Source organism: Lithobates pipiens, unplaced genomic scaffold, assembly GCF_037356315.1.
Source record: "Lithobates pipiens isolate NorthernLeopardFrog02 unplaced genomic scaffold, aLitPip1_a1.2 Scaffold_18, whole genome shotgun sequence".
Taxonomy (NCBI): domain Eukaryota; kingdom Metazoa; phylum Chordata; class Amphibia; order Anura; family Ranidae; genus Lithobates; species Lithobates pipiens.
The window spans coordinates 80868012-80886943 of record NW_027507758.1 but is presented as its reverse complement, the minus strand read 5'-3'; the positions used below and the strand labels follow the sequence as shown (position 1 = coordinate 80886943).

Genomic DNA, 18932 nt, shown 5'->3' with positions numbered 1-18932 from the left:
TACGGTGAAGATTGGAGGAGCGCAAGGGATTCTGTGGCAGAAAATTGTCTAGTCTAGTGAGAGAGACTGGGAGCTCAGTGGGCTGAAGAACTACAAGAAGTAATTGTAGTGGAAGTGAAGGAACTGTTAGCCCTTGTACACACAGTCGGACATTCCGACGGAAAATGTCCGACTGGACCGTGTTGTCGGACTGTGTGTGGGCTCCATCAGACTGTTTCCGTCAGAATATCCGACGGACAACGTTTTAGAGCTGGGCTATAAAACTTTCCGACAACATGATCCGATCGGACTTTGTCCGATTGTGTTTAGAGAATTCCGATCGGACAAAGTGCCACGCATGCTCAGATCAAATTCCTAGACCAAAGCTATTGGCTACTAGCCTGAACGTAGTTCCGTCGTAACGAAATAACGTCATCACGTTACATACGATGGAATTTTCCGACAACTTTGTCCGACCGTGTGTATATGTTTTATTTATTCATGTAGAACCTTTACCCAAAAAAAAAGATGAAAGAAAACAGTTTGCTGTAACTGATTATAAAGTATGAGCTGGAGTTTGGCATTAATTCATTGGTGTATTTAAATTGGCTAGTACATCTAACACTCCCTTCCCCCCCTAGACTGACAATGCTGCTGTCTGTTGTGCCCCCTGTGCTTATTCATCCAGAGTGGGGGCATTGTATGACAGGAGGTGTGTTACTGGCCAGATCACCGGGTGAAAACAGAGGGGAAAAACCCTAAAAAGGGAAAAATTAATTCAGGGGTTGTAAACCCTTGTGTTTTTTCACCTTAATGCATCCTATGAATTAAGGTGAAAAAACTTCTGACGCTGACCGACCCCCTACGTTCCCTCAGCGGAGATGTGCTGTACCTCTCTGCCCGGGGTTCTCGGCTCTTGATTGGATAGATTGATAGCACCGCAGCCTTTGGCTCCCTCTGCTGTCAATCAAATCCAATGACGTGAATTCACACCACTTCCTGTCATACTTCCTGTCATAGTGATAACATGGTCTCCAATGATGAAAGAAAAATCCTGCAACTGGAACCAAGGAGCAATACAAATCTTTCCCATGCTCTATACAAAACAAAAATAAAGTTTTTGTGAAAGTCACACTTTGACACACACATACCACCATGTTAACATGCCTATCCTATTATCTCCTGCACCTAAAACACCCAACCATCATAACTTAACCTAAGGTGACAGGCAGTAATGGAAAGAGCTTCTGGAAATGGTTAGGTAAGCCCTATGGGCCTTCCAGAATCAGCTGTAACCTCTCCTATGTTCTCCCTTTTCCAGACCAACATATATAGACAGATGGAAAGTCAAGGATTGGTGTAGACAGGGGACCAAACCATTTCTCATAAAGTAATTTTCTGCATTAATTGTCTATGACTCTTTGCAAAAGCATCCCTCTAACTGGTACTGTATCAGATGAAATGCCTGGACATCCACAGATACACTATATTACCAAAAGTATTTGGACGCCCGCCTTTACATGCAAAGGCAGAAAGGGAAGGAAGAGGCCACCCCCCAAACTGTTCCCACAAACTTGGGAGCATGAAATTGTCCAAAATCTCTTGGTATGCTGACGCCTTAAGAGTTCCCTTCACTGGAACTAAGGCGTTGCCCAACCCCTGAAAAACAACCCACCACCATATACCCCCCTCCACCAAATGATTTGGACCAGTGCACAAAGCAAGGTCCAAAAAGACATAGATGAGCGAGTTTGGGGCAGAGGAACTTGACTGGCCTCCACAGAGTCCTGACCTCAACCCGATGGAATACCTTTGGGATGAAATAGAGTGGGCACTGCGAGCCAGGCCTTCTCGTCCAACAGTGCTTGACCTCACAAATGCGCTTCTGGAAGAATGGTCAAACATTCCCATAGACACACTCCTAAACCTTGTGGACAGCCTTCCCAGAAGAGTTGAAGCTGTTATAGCTGCAAAAGATGGGCCAACTCAATATTGAACCCTACGGACTAAGACTGGGATGCCATTAAAGTTCATGTGCATGAAAAGGCAAGTGTCCCAATACTTCTGGTAATATAGTGTATATGTTCTACTATGTACTTGTCATTAGATACAGCACTTGAAATCAGCTTACATTTAGCTCCTCTTCTGAAGTCTCAATTTTGAAAGGACGGATATCTTCGTTATCATCATCTTGTCTCTGCCCAGGTCCCCACCATCCATCTCCCATCGGCAAAGTGTCGTCCGTTTTCCTGAAGACAAAGTGGTAGAGGAGAGCCCCGACCACCAGCGCTCCAACAATTTCAAAAAGCATTTTACCTACAAGAAATAATCACACAGTCAGTGGACCTCAGGCCAACTGGTTAAATTGTTTCCAGGAACATTGATGCTTCAACTATGTGCCTTTGCTAGTGCCCCATATACACTTCCAACCAATTGTGACATTTTTACTACATACAGGATTTAGAGTTTTAAAAGCTGGGGATCTTTCAAAAGACACTAAAAAGGGCTGATGTACACTGGGCGTTTTACGCTACTGTTAGGGACATCAGGTGTTTTTTTGTTTTACTGCCACTAAACTCCCCTGCTTGATATTCTATGTGTTCATGCACACATAGGCTTTTAGCAGCATTTTGTGGCAGGAGAGATTAATGTCAGAAAAAACTGGGCATTCTGGAGCACCAGCGTTTTGGCAAGAAAAAAAAAACAAAGCTAACAGCTCCAGTCACTGCTAGCGACAGTCAGCGAATAGCTGGCTGTTAAGAAGTGGGCTGGCGAGCCAGCCACCACATCCTTAACAATGGATGACTCATCAGCTGTCAGCGGGGTTCCCCCCTGACAGCTAAATGTACACAAAATAATCGCCAGCAATAAAAAATTGAGAAAAAAAAACAGCATGGGGTCCCCCCCAATCCATATTATCAGGCCCTTTGGGAACCCCATGACAAAATGTAAAAAAAAAATGGCTTAGGGTCCCCTCATCCCCCAAATCCATACCAGACCCTTATCCAAGCAAGCAGCCTGATGAGTGAACGCCTCCCACCTGAACCATACCAGGTCTCATGCCCTCAACAAGGATCTCCCCCCCCAAAGCACCTTGTCCCAATATTGATGGGGACAAGACCCTCTTTCCGACAACCCTGGCCAGTGGTTGTGGGGGTCTGCGAGTGGGGGGGCTTATCGGAATCTGGAAGCCCCCTTTAACAACCTGACCCACATCTGGCTCTCGCTTCCTCTTAGTGATGTCAGGTTGGCATGGACTTCCTGAATCTGCAGGGCCTCCATGCCCTTCTCCGCCATCTCCTAGCTATCTAGACCTAGCAGAGCCTGTAGGACAGAGGTAAGCAACATACCCCTACTACACGATAAGCACGTTTCTTGCTGATACTCTGAGTGTTTTTGCCTAGTGTGAAGTGTGAATAAAATCTTGCTTTCAATACTGCACTTAGGCGGCACAACCACCCCCCCCCCCCCCCCCTTCCTTTGATTGTACTCTACAGAGCTGGACACACTCTGAAACCTACATTGCTTAATCCATAAGGAATTTTATATACTGTAAAACATTCCATGGACTGGGCTTTTTGCCCCATCTATTTTAGAACCGTTTATCCTCATTCTCATCAGCTGTGTACACATCCTCCATGCGCCAGAATTCACTGATCTTTTGATTGTGCCAAAATATATATATATATATATATATATATATATATATATATATATTCAAACAAGGATTGCTGCACTTATTATTATTATTATTCTGAGTCCAAAAATAGACAAGGTTACATGTTGTGTTCCAAATACCTAGCTTTCGGGCAAAGTACAAAGTAAGCCCTTCCTAAGGCTAGAACATCATCTACATAACATACATGTTTCACAAGTATATATATATATATATATATATATATATATATATATATCAGGGACATGCGGTGAGGTCAGTGGCTGGTGAGGCACTGGCTAGTATCAGAGCCAGATACACACAGGTACATACATACACATACAGAGAGCGAGAGCAATAATTCTAGTGCTAGACCTCCTCTGTAACGCTAAACATGTAACCTGTAAAAAATGTTAAAGCGTCTCCTATTGGACATTTATCAGTACTGAAGTTTGGTGCCATTCAATAAGTGTGTGCAATTTTAACCACTTTAAGACCAGGACTATTTTTCAAACTTGTTGCTTACAAGTTAAAATAATTTTTTTTTGCTAGAAAATTACTTAGAACCCCCAAACATATATATTTTGTTCTAACACCCTAGAGAATAAAATGGTGGTCGTTGCAATACTTTCTGTCACACTGTATTTGCGCAGCGGTCTTACAAGCGCACTTTTTTGGGAAAAAATACATTTTTTCTATAGATTTCTATATCTATATATTTTTTGTATTAAAAAATAAGACAACAGTAATGTTAGCCCATTTTTTTTATATTGTGAAAGATGATGTGACGCCGAGTAAATTGATACCCAACTTTACTTTACCATTGGTCCAAGACTCCAAGCTGTTCATTGAGCTCAGCGCCTCTGACGAGAAGTGAGAGAGGCATTGTGAGCTCAACCTCTCAGTCTGCTGCAAACAGGGCATGTCACCTTGTATTTAAAGTGGCCACTCTTTATTTCGATTCTGACAGGTTGCGCAAGGAGCCCCATATCTCTGGAACCATAGGTCGTTTACAAGTGGTGGGTTAACACCCCAAATTGAGGGTCTCTATGACCCCAGGTCGCCGAGCTACGACCCTCGAAGCTCGATTTAAAAAAAAAAAAAACATTTACGTTCATGGCCCTACCTCACCTGCCTCCCCTGACTGCGCATCCCTGATATATAGATAGATATAGCTGAATGAGGAGGGACATACCCCAACCTGCTCTCTGAGCAGAGAAATACCTTAATTAGTCAGTATACAGATACATCCAAAAAAGCATCTGACAATGCTGGGCTCTATTAATAACTGAAACTAATATTACAAACTCAATTAAATAAATCTCTCCTTGTGTTTGTCCTTTTTGTTCATAAAGAGATTCAATAAGAGAGAGACAGTCTGATAGGAAACAGCTTCTTCTTTAGAAAACCCTTCATTCTTACCAGTGTTATGGGTGTACCTTTTATTAAATGTTTATTTGTACAGCAACCTTTTAAATACATACTGTAGTATGAAAAAAAAAAAATTTGAAAACCATAAACTTAAAAAAAAAAAAATCAAACTACAACTGACCCCAAACCATTATTATAGATTCAATACCCTTTAAGGTAAATCAAGGTAATATAAATTGAGAACAACAATGGGCATATAGTGAGGATGTTTTTGCAGCACTGATCAATGGTCAATATAAAACACTTTGAGAGTCAAGACCTTTCCAGAATAAATCTCTGAGACTTGGCAATGATCCTGGAAATCAGGAGCAACTGACAAGCACATAGATGTATAACGATGATGCCCCCTCACCTTCACAGTCCTCAGCCCACAGAGGAGATTGTTACCTTGTTATGAGCCGCTGAGAGCCCAGAAACAATCCCACACAATAAAACCACAGTGCAAATAAAACTCCGAACAACAAAGGCATATCGAGGGAAAATGGAAGTCCCCGCTGATTTTGTTTACGCTTCAGATAATAGGGGAAGTGTCCAGGAAAGAGGACTCTCAGCGCTATGCTGGAAATTAGAAGACAGCTAGAGATTGTGTCGGTCTCTGTAAAAAAAAACTCCAGCAAAGACAGATAAATCTGTTTTATATCATAATTGGTTCTCATCTGTGCAATATAGTACTTTCCTTTCTGTGCCCCTGGCTTTTCTTTTTTCAAATTTCTTTTTTTTTTAAAGATTTTTAGGGGCATTTTTATCTATTTTTTTTTCTTTTTTTTTTAGGGCGGACCTCTGCTTTAAAGTAATTGTTACCCCAACACATCATATTCCTGATATGTACCTGTTGTACCATGTACTCGTATGAGAAAGTATCCTGTTCTCTTTGTATTGCTTCCTTTGTGTGAATCCCTGGTGTCCCTGCTGGTCCCCTTGCTTTCCTATTAAAAACAGACCGCGCTAAGCAGGAGAGCACACCGTGGTTATTTCTCTAGCTATGCTGGGAACTCAGTATGCTCTCCTCCAATGATCAGACTTGTCCTGACACGCCCCCTCTGCATAGCCATTCACTGGCTGCTGCTTCTCCTTTTTCTAGCTATTATGCAACTGAGAACAGAGGGAATGTGATCATTTGTTATCCACTTCAGCCCCAGAAGGATCATGACCGGAGCACTTTTTGCAATTCAGCACAGCGTCGCTTTAAGTGACAATTGCACGGTTGTGCGACGTTGCACCCAAACAAAATTTACATTCTTGTTCCCCCACAAATAGAGCTTTCTTTTGGTGGTATTTGATCACCTCTGCGTTTTTTGGGGGGGTTTTTGCGCTATAAACAAAAAAAGCGTGACAAGTTTGCTATAATAAATATCCCCCAAAAATATATAAAAAAAAAAAGTTTCCTCAGTTTAGGCCGATATGTATTCTACATATTTTTGGTAAAAAAATTTGCAATAAACGTATATTGATTGGTTTGCGCAAAAGTTATAGAGTCTACAAAATAGGGGATAGTTTTATGGCATTTTTATAAAAAAAAAAATTTATATTAGTAATGGCGCTGATTTGCGATTTTTATCATGACTGTGATATTATGGCGGACACATCGGACAATTTTGATACTATTTTAGGACCATTGTCATTTATACAGCGATCAGTGCTATAAAAATGCACTAATTACTGTGTAAATGACACTGGCAGGGAAGGGGTTAAACACTAGAGGGTGATCAAGGGGTTAAGTGTGTCCTATGGAGTGATTCTAACTGTGAGGGGATTGGCTACTACTCACATGACAGCGATCCAAGCGCCCTTTTGCCCACCCGTGTCATTCTGCCAACGTATAACAGCGTGCACCGCTCAGGAAGGGATTTAAAAAGAAGGGGGAAAAAATCTATTCAGATTTTTTTGTATATCTATACAAAAATGTTTTGTATTTCATTTCTATTTTAAACAGAATGGGTTGTTTTACAAAGTGATCGTTTACAATCACTTTAACCACGTGAGCTTCGGAAGGTTTTACCCTCTTTATGACCAGACCATTTTTTGATATTCAGCACTGCGCTACTTTAACTGGTACTTGCTCGGTCATGCAACACTGTACCCAAATGAAACTGATATTTTTTTTTTTACACAATAGAGCTATCTTTTGGTGCTATGTAATCACCAGTTTTTTTTTTTTTTTTTTGCTATATAAACAAAAAAATCCAACCAATTTTGAAAAAAACACATTTTTCTTATGCCGCATACACACGAGCGGAATGTCCGACAGAAAAAGCCAGACTGAAGCTTTTCATTGTATATTCCGATCGTGTGTATGCCTCCTCAGACTTTTTTATTTTTTATTTTATTCTGACGGACCTAGAAATAGAACGTGTTCTAAATATTTTCGACGGAACCAATTCCTATCAGGAAAACCGCTCGTCTGTATGCTGTTCCGACGGACCAAACATTACGCTTGCTCTGAAGCAAGTACGAGACGGAAGCTATTAGCTACTGGCTATTGAACTTCCTTTTTCTAGTCCCTTTGCACGTGTTGTACGTCGTCACGTTCTTGACGATCGGACTTTGGTGTGATCATGTGTATGCAAGACAGTTTCAGCGGAATTCCGTTGGAACAACTTAGAGAGCTTGGCAAAACATTATACAATTTCCTTTTGCATTTTTGCTTTATTTTTGATGAGCAATCTTCTACCAATTAGGATATTTTAATTAATAAGTGAATGTTATTTGTTAATCTAACGTATACTTCTTAACAATGGACATACATGTTACAGTGTGAACCCTGTTGGGGTAACGGGTATTTACAATGCAATATATTATTGTTCTTTATTGAAATTATCATAACAATTTTTATTACCTTATTGTTTGCTTATGAAAAATTTCATTAAAAAAAAGATATTGATTAAAAAAAAAAACTGCAATATATCACAGCTTAAGGCCCCTTTCACACATGCGGATGATATGTCCGTATTTCATCCATCCGTTTGCGGATGAAATACGGGCATACATTCATCCCTATGGGATAGCGGGTGTCTGCGGATGAACATCCGCAGACACCCGATTTTCTCCGCCTCCGCAACAGTCCGATTCTGCAGACGGAGGAAAATCCTATTTTTCTATCCGTCTGCAGAGCGGATCGGATGAACACGGGCACACGGTCCGTGCTCATCCGATCCCCATAGAGGAGAGCGGAGAGCTGACAGGGCGGTCCCCGCACAGTGTGCGGAGACCGCCCTGTCCGCAGCCGGCTCAGCGGGGACAACGGATCGATCCCCGCTGAGCGAGCGGATCATCACGAGGCGGATCATTACTGATCCGCCCCGTGTGAAAGAGGCCTAATACATTTACCATATAACAATGTGTTAAGTCTAAAACAAATAACATCAAACATAAATGCACATTAACATATACAGCAATAGGTGTCCTTAACTGTTTTAATACTGGCCACTTTTACCCCCTTCCTGCCCAGGCCAATTTTCAGCACTGTCACACTTTGAATGACAATTGCATTGTCATGCAACGCTTGTACCCATATGACATTTTTATCATTTTTTCACACAAATAGAGCTTTCATTTGGTGGTATTTATTCACCACTGGGTTTTTTATTTTTTGGTAAAAAAACAAAAAAATCCCGAAATTTAAAAAAAAAAATAACACATTTCCTTAGTTTCTGTCAGAAAATTTTGTAAATAAGTAAATTTTTCTCCTTCACTGAGGCTGCACTGATGGGCACTGATAAGGCGGTACTTATGAGCACTGATGAGAAGGCAGTAATATGCAGCACTGATGGGCACTGATAGGTGGCACAGATAGGCTGTACTGATGTGCAGGCACAGATGGGCACTGAAAGGCAGCACCGACTGGCATTTCTGATGGGCACTGAATGGCATCACTGATGGGCACAAATTGCCATCACCAATGGGCACTGACTAGCATCACCAATGGTCCCAGTTAGGGCTGAACAGATAATCAGAGCTCTGATGATCAGTGCCCTGATTGTACAGGTCTCCCCTGTGAGGAGATGCTTGTGATTGGCTCTCCTTTCCTCTCACTCCATCAGTGTGAGACGAGGAGAGGCAATAAATGGCACTTCTGTGTTTACATGTGATCAGCTGTAATTGGACACAGCCGATCATATGGATAAAGAGTCACATCATCGGCTCCTTACCGAGATCAGGGTTGCACCATGTCCCAGGGACACAGTTCCCCTGCGATTGCCATGTGGCATGCCCCCGCGGGCGTGCAAGTGCAGTGAGACTGGGACGATGATCAGCGATTTGTAGCGGGACTGCGACATTGCGGTGGAACAAATTGGACACTATGTGACAGTTTTTGGGGACCAGTGACAACTATACAGTGATCAGTGCTAAAAAAAATTGCACTGTCGCTGTATAAATGACACTGGCAGGGAAGGGGGTAAACATCAGTGGTGATCAAGGGGTTAAGTGTGCTCCTAGGGAGTGATTTCTGTGTGGGGGATGGTTTAACTGGAGGAAGAGAGAGATCTGTGTTCCTGATTACACAAGATCTCTCTCTTCCTCTCTGACAGAACGGTGGTCTGCCTTATTTACATAAGGAGACCCCATTCTGCCTCTCCAGCAAATGATCAGCGGGTCCCAGTGACCCGCTGTCTCCAATCACAACGGGAGCAGATCGCTGGTGGCGCGCACCCCAGACCCCAAGGCGGAACCAACGTACAGGTACGTTGTTTCGCACACAGCCGGGCTGACCTGTCACAGTAAACGTGCAGTGGACGGTGCGAAAGCAGTTAATAATTACCCACATTGTGATGTGCACCCATAGTGATTTTATTTTTGGATATTTATATGGTAAAATTTCATAACAGTAGTCTTCCCCACGATTTCCGGTCATGGCCACCTAGGCGACTACATCATCAACCCAGCCTGTTGACCCCTGGGATATCTATGTCATCCATCCCAGGAGTCTTCGTGGCATCTAATGAAGGTACGATCACGAGATTTCATGACTGGAAGTGACGCATTCAGCGGCATTTCCTCCATTGCTCCTTTCTCCAAACACACTTGCCTACCCGTCCGAGTTCTCTGTTGATTGTCAGGTTGCCATAACAATGGGGCGGGAACTTCCACCACTGCTATGGAAATCTGTAATCAGAAAAGTGTGTCATGCAGTGTCATTATTGCGCAGGCGCGAGATTGGGAGGTGCATGCTGGGTAGCCAGCTGCACAGAATCCCGTAAATACACCAGAGTGGGCTTCAGATGCCAACATCTTTGATGGCCACTGCCTGTCTACCAGATCATGTTACAAATGACAGATTTCAAAGAAAAAAGTATGAGGACAGTTAGGACAATATCCAACTTATATAGTACAAGTACTAAGGATCATGGGGGTGCTGGAGCTCCACATTTGACCTGTCAGTGGTGATAAAGTTATGGCTGATCGGTGTATGCATTTCATTTGTGCATATAGCCGATTGCCTGGAGTTCCACTTTAACAACAAATAACATTTGTGAGATATTTTTTACTGAAAGTCTTGGATTACTATTTGAATCTATTTTTGCTTTTTTAAGCATTTTGGCACTTTGCTAGAGGGAACAATGTTGTTTAAGCAGAGGATCAGTCACACTGTGTTTTGTTTTCTGTAGACTCACAAAAATGAAAATGATTTGTATATTTTACTGAAATGACTCAGTTGCTTGGCATGTGGAGGTGGGACTTTTCCAGAAAGTGGGCAAGTTTGGGCATATATGGTGTGATATGGGGGTGATTAGCTCTCGTGGTAGATGTGTTTTTGAAGTGAGTTTACGTCATTCTGAACTATTTTTAAGGGCCTCACACTGTTACAATGGGCAATATGTGATTGAGAAGGTTCATTCTAATAAAATATACAAATAGGAATATAGTTGCACTACAATTAACTATGTACATGAGACAAAAGCTGCCTGCTAATTGAGTAGCCTTCATTAGATAAGTCTTCCATTGGAGGTGATGACATGGCCTCCATAACATTGGAGGTCAGTGGCAAGGCCCCATTTTACATTGTTAGTCGGAGCAAGGCCCCTTTACAATGATGGCTACTGGCAGAATCTCGTTTACATTGATATTTAGTGATATTTAATTGGTGGTTAGCAGCTAGACATCAGTGGTTAGCAAGAAAGCTCCATCACATTGGTGGTTAGTGGCAATGCCCAACCATTGGTGCCTAGCAGCATGGCCCTTATAATATTTGTGGTCAATGGCAAGCTCCCCTATAAACTGGTAGTCAATGACAAGGCCCCCATTGCATTGGTGATCAGTGGCAAGGCCCTTTCTACATGTCTGGCAGTGGCAAGGCCCCCTTTACTTCAGTGAGCAGTTGCAAAACTGCCTTTTGCATTAGTGTTCAGTGGCAAGGTTCTTTACAAGTCCCACCCACAGATCAGAGGTAACTTATACAGGTGGTGATGGAAGCTTAGGATAAAGGGAGTGAAAGAGGTAATTACACCTGACTGGTCTTCATTGACTAGCCAACTGACCCCACCCCCGCCACTAGGCCCGATAATAATCCCTTTGTCTGCTAGGGTAGTAGAATGCCTACATAACTGACCACAATAGGATACTGAAGCAGAGCAGAGGTTTCTGCTGCAAAGCTGACTAAATGGATGCAGGGGGGCCCTGGGTGGGCAACAACTTTATACGCCAAAAAGCCCTGGTAATGCCTATGAGGCACAGTTTATCTACAGTAAAGCCTGGTTCACACACATCTATGCAGGTTGCAGTTTATGCATATTCCAGGTGCATTTAGTGTTTTTGAATACACATTTTTGATCCATTGAAGCCTAAGGAACCAAAAAACAACCTGCTAGTCCCTGGCCCTTTCTATAAAATGCACAAATGTGAACGTGACCCGTAGGAAACCATGTTACATCGACTGTAGTGTGTTTCTGTAAAACTGAAAACGCACTAAAAAACGCATACAGTAGGTGTGAACCAGGCCTAAGTGAAGGAGACCTTTATAAAACATTCCTACTAAAACAATATACTTTACTTACGCAGACTGTGTTTCAGGCATGTTCTGGATTGTACATTTCCTAATATACAATTATTGTGGAATGTGTCAATTCTGAGGATAATAGTAATCTCCAAAATTTCATATGCCATTTACAGTTATGGAAACGTACAGAGATTTAAAGCTGCAGTTGATAGAAGTGGCTAACCATGCCATTGAAATACCCATATGGGAATTGTTCTTATATGTAAAAGGTTTTGCATTCTATCCGTCCAGTCCTGGGGCATACACCAACCTACCAAACAGTTTAGCCAGGCTGTTGAGCAGACTTTTTTTCCCCTGAAGTTACACAATACAGCCTGATCACCTCCCTGACCTGCATAGTGGAGGAGCAGCACAGACCAACACAAAGTGGCACATAATTGTGAAAGTGAAAGAAAAATTATAAAATCTTTTTCAGATTTATTTTGGAGCATACAGATGGTCGGAATTTCCGACCAAAAGCTCACATCGGACTTTTGCTGGCAGAATTTCCGATCGTGTGTACGGGGAATTAGACGGTTGGATATCCCCTCACTTTCTTTTTTGGTGATCATGATTACCAGCACAAATACAGAGGGAAAATCTCCCCAGTGGGGACACAGAAAGCAATAACAACTTGACATAGTTTGACTTGACACAACCCTTCCCACTCTATCAAAGTCTAAAAAAACAAATAGATACACTAGGACCCATACCACAGCAGCATTATAATTGGGATAACACAGCCACATGTTTGGAACGCATCGCACTGTATACTTTTTTATTTTTTGTAACTTTATTGTTACAAAATTATACTTCATTCATCTTTAGGCACTGCAGTGTATTGGGATGCAGTGTAGTGCAGTCTAGTGCGTATAGGGAACAGCCGTCGGCACTGATCAATTGGGGCTCGAGATATCAAGCTCTGAACAAGAACGAACAAAGGTATTTAGTGCAGAGTGCTTGTTGTATCCCTGTTATTTATACTCTCCCTAAAATCCATAAAAATGCCACAACACCACCTCCTAGACCTATTGTCAACAACATTGGTTCGGTGACATCAAGATTGGGGTAATATCTTGATAAGTACCTCCAGCCCAGTGTAACATCTACTAAGGCTTATTTGAGGGACACTAAGGATTTGTTGATATCACTTAAAGGGGTTGTAAAGGTTTGTTTTTTATTTTCTAAATAGGTTCCTCTAAGCTAGTGCATTGTTGGTTCACTTTCCTTTTCCTTCCATTTCCCTTATAAATGTTTTTTTTCTTTGTTTTCTTTGTCTGAATTTCTCACTTCCTGTTCCTCCTCAGTAAGCTGTTCAGTAAGCTGTTCTGGCTGACTAACCACCAGCTCGGATGATGGTGAAAAGTTTACTGAGGAGAAACAGGAAGTGAGATATTCAGACAAAGAAAAAAAACATTTAGAAGGGAAATCGAAGGAAAAGGCAAGTGAACAGACAATGCACTAGCTTAGAGGAACCTATGTAGAAAATAAAAAACAAACCTTTACAACCCCTTTAAGTTAGAATGGAATATTAATAAAACCTACAGTACCTTTCTAATAATGGCAGATGTAACCTTGTTGTACACAATCATACAACATGATGATGCACTATTACCCTAAATTGGGCTTTGAGTAAAAGAGAGGATATCCCACATTCACAAAGGTTTTTTTTTTTTTTTTGGGAAAGCTCTTGATTTTTTCTTCTTTGCAGCAGGTTGGAGTTGCTATGGGAGCTAAGTTTGCTCCCAGCATCGCCAACCTGTTTATGGCAGAGTGGGAAGATAGACAAGTCTTCAATGTACAACGACCTGAATTAAAATATTACCGTAGGTTTATTGATGACCTTATATTTATATGGGAGGGAACAGACGAATCTGTCTATTCCTTCCTAGCATCTCTTAATAATAAACATTTGGATTATGTAGTGAGTGCTGATTCCATTAATATTTTGAAGGTCACCATCCAAAAGGCGGGATCTAGATTGGATACTAAGGTCTACTTTAGATAGAAATAGCTCTTCTTTCAGTCAAAAGCGATCATCACCTGGCATGGAGATTATTTTGTACAATCAAATGTTTTAAAAGAAAAGTTTATTCAAAAAGGCTACGATCCAAAACATCTGGATGATATCATTGAGAATGTGGCTACCACTTCTAGATTCAAGGAGAATACAGCTAAAAATATCTCTTCAGATCAACATCAATGGGGTTTTATATCAAGCTTTCATCACCAATATTGTGAAATAGAGGCCATATATCAAAAACATTGGCATATACGATCTGTGGATAAATATTTGGGTCCAGTTCTTCCTCCTAATCCCAGATTAATTTACAGGAAGGCACCTAATTTTGTGAATAAGGTTGTTAAGTAGGTACTGGATCCACCTGGACTACAAAAATTACAAAAAGTTTTTTCCCCATATAGGAAATGTGTATGCTGTAGAACTGTTAAAACTATCAATAGAGGTTGCACTTCGTTCAATTCCCATATTGCGGGTGATGATTACATTATTGATGAGTTTATTACCTGCAATACTACGCATGTTGTATATCTACTATGGTGTCCATGCAGGTTGTATTATGTTGGTCGCACTAAACGGTTACTGAGGATTTGTATCTCAGAACACATCACCAACATTAGAAATGGTTTTATTAAACATAGTGTTTCTCTGCATTTTAAAAATGAACATGATAGAGACCTGTCATTACTGCAGTTCTGCGGCATCGATAGGGTCTTCTATAATTGGAGGGGGTCCAATATAGTAAGGGATTTATATAAACGAGAGACTAGATAGATTTTTTTTATTAAATACACTCACACCGAAAGGATTAAATACTGAATTTGATTTAAATTTCTTCATTAGTGATGTTTAGTATTTTATTTCAAATTTTTTTTCTTGCCACACCCATGGTTTTCTGTCTCTGGGATATTAGGAATGTTGCCGTGCCATAAAGCCAATCCCAGAATTAAGTCAAGATGACGAAACGCATTGGTGCGTGGCTGTGCGGCCACTAGTAGGAAGACTTCACTACAATGAGAGATGTCAAAACTGAATTGTCAAGTGTATGGGCAGTGTGGTGAGATATCTCCAGCTTGATATTCACTTCTAATTCCTTCAGCGCTCTGGTTGATACTTGTATGCTTGTTTTATTCATATATAATGTAAGTGTAATGGATGAAGGTTTTATTTGAATAAACATTGGTGTGTTTGAGGTTATCACACTAGTGGGGACTTTCTTTTTATCTCTTCCCATGTGATTGCATCTACCTGTCCATTCTGCGTGGAGTGGAGCAGACCGTTGGCTTAACCCTTTATGGGTAATATGCCGTTGCCGAACACGACAGTGTAAGGCAATATTTTTTGGTGAGTTCAACACTGATGGGGAGTGGGCTGTGAGACACACATGGTGTAGTGTAGATGTTGACCGATATGGGTTTTTTTCTGGCCAATGCCGATATTTAGAAATTGTGGCAGCCGATGGCCGATATATGATGCTGATTTTTTTGGGCCGATATGTTAGGTCAATTTTTTTTTTCCCCTTTTTTTTCCCCTTCATCTCATAAAATCTAAGTCAGACACCTTTCACACTGGGGCATTTTTCAGGCGCTTTTGGGCTAAAAGTAGTGCCTGTAAATTGCCTTCAAGACGGTTCCCCTGCAGTCTGTGTGAAAGCCCCGAGTGCTCTCACAACGAGGAGATGCGCTGGCAGGACATTAAAGAAAAAAATCCTGCAAGCAGCATCTTTGGAGCAGTGTAAACCGCTCCTCCACCACTCCTGCCCATTGAAATGAATGGGCACCACTGCTAAAGCACCTGCAATGCGATTTGGCAGCAGCGCTTCACAAGTGCATTTAACCCCCTCCTTGGCCACTAGCTAGGTTATAAGTGCCCCGCTAGCAGCTGAATAGCGCCGCTAAAATGATGGTAAAGCACAGCTAAAACTAGCAGCATTTACCGTCAACGCCTGCCCGCTCCAATGTGAAAGCAGCCTTCAGTAATAAGTGATAAAAAAATGTTTTTACATTTAAACATTTCTTAAACAAAACAAACCCCCAATCAGTTCACTTGTATGTATAATTTGGATTAAAAAAAAAATATTAAATACACAAAAACAGGTACTCAAAACAAGGGCTAACTTTACCGTTTTCTTTTTTTTTTTTTTTTATCTGTGTATTTTTTCCAAAAAAATTGCATTTGAAAGACCTCTGCGCAAATACCGCGTCACATAAAATATTACAACGACCACTATTTTATTCCCTAGGGTCTCTGCTAAAAAAATATATATAATCTTTGGGGGTTCTAAGTGATTTTCTAGCAGAAAATACAGGATTTTTACTTGTAAGCAACAAGTGTCAGAAAAGATTTAGTCTTTAAATGGTCAAACTGAGAACTCTACACACAGAGTTCAGTCCATTGAAGAAGAAACATTGTATCTCTTTGGTCTTTTCTTGGCAGACTGCCCAGAGAGGAGGAAAGTCGCTTCACTGATTAACTTCAGGCAACTTACATTAACTTCTATTACAGAAGTTTTTTGTAAGTTGCGCTGAACATATAATCGGCCTTTTTATCAGCACAATCGGCCGATGCCAATTAATTAAAAAATGACAAATATCAGCGGATATAAATCGGTCGACCTCTAGTGTAGTGTGAAGACTTTATCACCCTTTGGAAGATCCTTTCTGCTTTATGGGCACTTTTTAGCACTTTTATTGTTTTTATATGGACTTTTGTCACTGAACTTCCATTCATTTTCACTTTTCTGTATTTTTATTGTATAAGCACTACTGATCACTTTAGTTTTTCTGAGGTGATATTTTACATTTGATTTAATTAAAAGTAGCTGCTATCTTGTTCATTTTGAGGTTGTTTTATCCTGAGCGCAATGGTGAACAAGTGATTATTTAATCATTGGTTCTTATTTATATATATGTGTAGTGTGTTGCAACATGCTGTGCTGCATAATAATGCAGCATGTTCTAATTTTTTTACAGCTGTGTAAACTGAATTTATAGGACATAAGGCAATTTTCCTTCTCTATGCATTATGGCTGTGTTGGTCAGCGCTGGCCAGCATAGCCCAACACATTTTGTGTGAATAGGCCCCTAGTTACACTCACCTGGGTTTGTTCTGTAATGCTGAAGACGTTTCACCATTAATCCATTTCTTTTTTTCCTCTCAGTTCTGATGAGTGTCAGAAACATACTCAAGTCATATTATGGATTATCCAACTCGGTCATGGATAATCCATAGCATGACAGGGGTGTGAAAATAAATGAGGACGCCCTGTTCTAATTTACATAATCCAATTATCAAGATGCCATGACATCTAAAACCTGTTTTCAGGGCTGTCATTAATATTGATTGAACCCTGGGAAAACATTTTCTTGGGCCCCCTCTTCCACGCAATTTCGCTCTCCGCATGCTTTAAGACATACAATAAATAGCAGCTAGACTCAAAATCAGTTTACTTATTCAGATCAGGCAGTGATTGCAATTGGTTGCCAGAGTTTACAGTGTATCATTACCGCTTACTGACTGGTTGCTAGAGGTTACAGCACACATTATGGCTCACTGCTATTTTCTAGAGGTTATAGCACATGACTTCTGCTTCTTTATTGGTTGCTAGAGATTACTGTACATCAAAACTGCTCACTGATTGATTGCTAGAGGTTACTGAACATCTATACCGCTCACTAATTGGTTGTTAGAGGTCACTGCACATTATTACTGCTCACTGATTGGTTACTAAAGGTTACAGCACATAATCTCCTCACTGCTTGCCTGCGTATTCACATGCACCAAAATCCAGGGTGCTGTGGCACCATGTTATTTTGAAGAAGGGTTCCACCTCCAATTTGCTTACATTTGCGGAAGAGGCTGATGTTAGGCTGAATGACCACAGTTGTAAACAGGACTTTTAAGCATGCTCCTTTACCTCCCCAATGGGCAGCATTCAGCAGAATTAATGGTGGATGTTACCTCAGGGTGACATGATATACATATGAATGCCGCCTCTATTAACATATCAATGCTGCAGTCCATGACTATTTACATATTACTGCCGCCATTATTTACATAGCAATTCAGGTTACAGTGGTGTGAAAAAGTGTTTGCCCCCTTCCTCATTTCCTGTTCCTTTGCATGTTTGTCACACTTAAGTGTTTCGGAATATCAAACCAATTTAAACAATAGTCAAGGACAACACAAGTAAACACAAAATGCAATTTGTAAATGAAGGTGTTTATTATTAAAGGTGAAAAAAAATCCAAACCATCATGGCCCTGTGTGAAAAAGTGATTGCCCCCCTTGTTAAAACATACTATAACTGTGGTTGTCCACACCTGAGTCCAATTTCTCTAGCCACACCCAGGCCTGATTATTGCCACACCTGTTCACAATCAAGGCATCACTTAAATAGGAGCTGCTTGACACAGTAAGGTCCACCAGAAGATCCTTAAAAGCTACACATCATGCCGAGACCCAAAGAAATTCAGGAACAATTGAGAAAGAAAGTAATTGAGATCTATCAGTCTGGAAAGGGTTATAAAGCCATTTCCAAAGCTTTGGGAATCCAGCGAACCACAGTGAGAGCCATTATCCACAAATGGCGAAGACATGGAACAGTGGTGAACCTTCCCAGGAGTGGCCGGCCGCCCAAAATTACCCCAAGAGCGCAGCCACGACTCATCCAAGAGGTCACAAAAGACCCCACAAGAACGTCCAAAGAACTGCAGGCCTCACTTGCCTCAGTTAAGGTCAGCGTTCATGCCTCCACCATCAGGAAAAGACTGGGCAAAAATGGCCTGCATGGCAGAGTTCCAAGGAGAAAACCACTGCTGAGAAAAAAGAACATCAAAGCTCGTCTCAATTTCTCCACAACACATCTTGATGAT

General features: G+C 41.2%; 1 protein-coding gene across 1 annotated transcript in view; it reads right to left on the bottom strand.

Moving 5' to 3' along the window:
* EPHX1 (epoxide hydrolase 1) overlaps positions 1–18932 on the bottom strand; it is a 106286-nt gene that overhangs the window by 61788 nt on the left and 25566 nt on the right. The window contains exon 2 of the mRNA XM_077485838.1: positions 2111–2295. Within this exon, the coding sequence (XP_077341964.1) occupies positions 2111–2290 (180 nt within the window). The 5' untranslated portion in view covers positions 2291–2295. The remainder of the gene's footprint in view (positions 1–2110; positions 2296–18932) is intronic.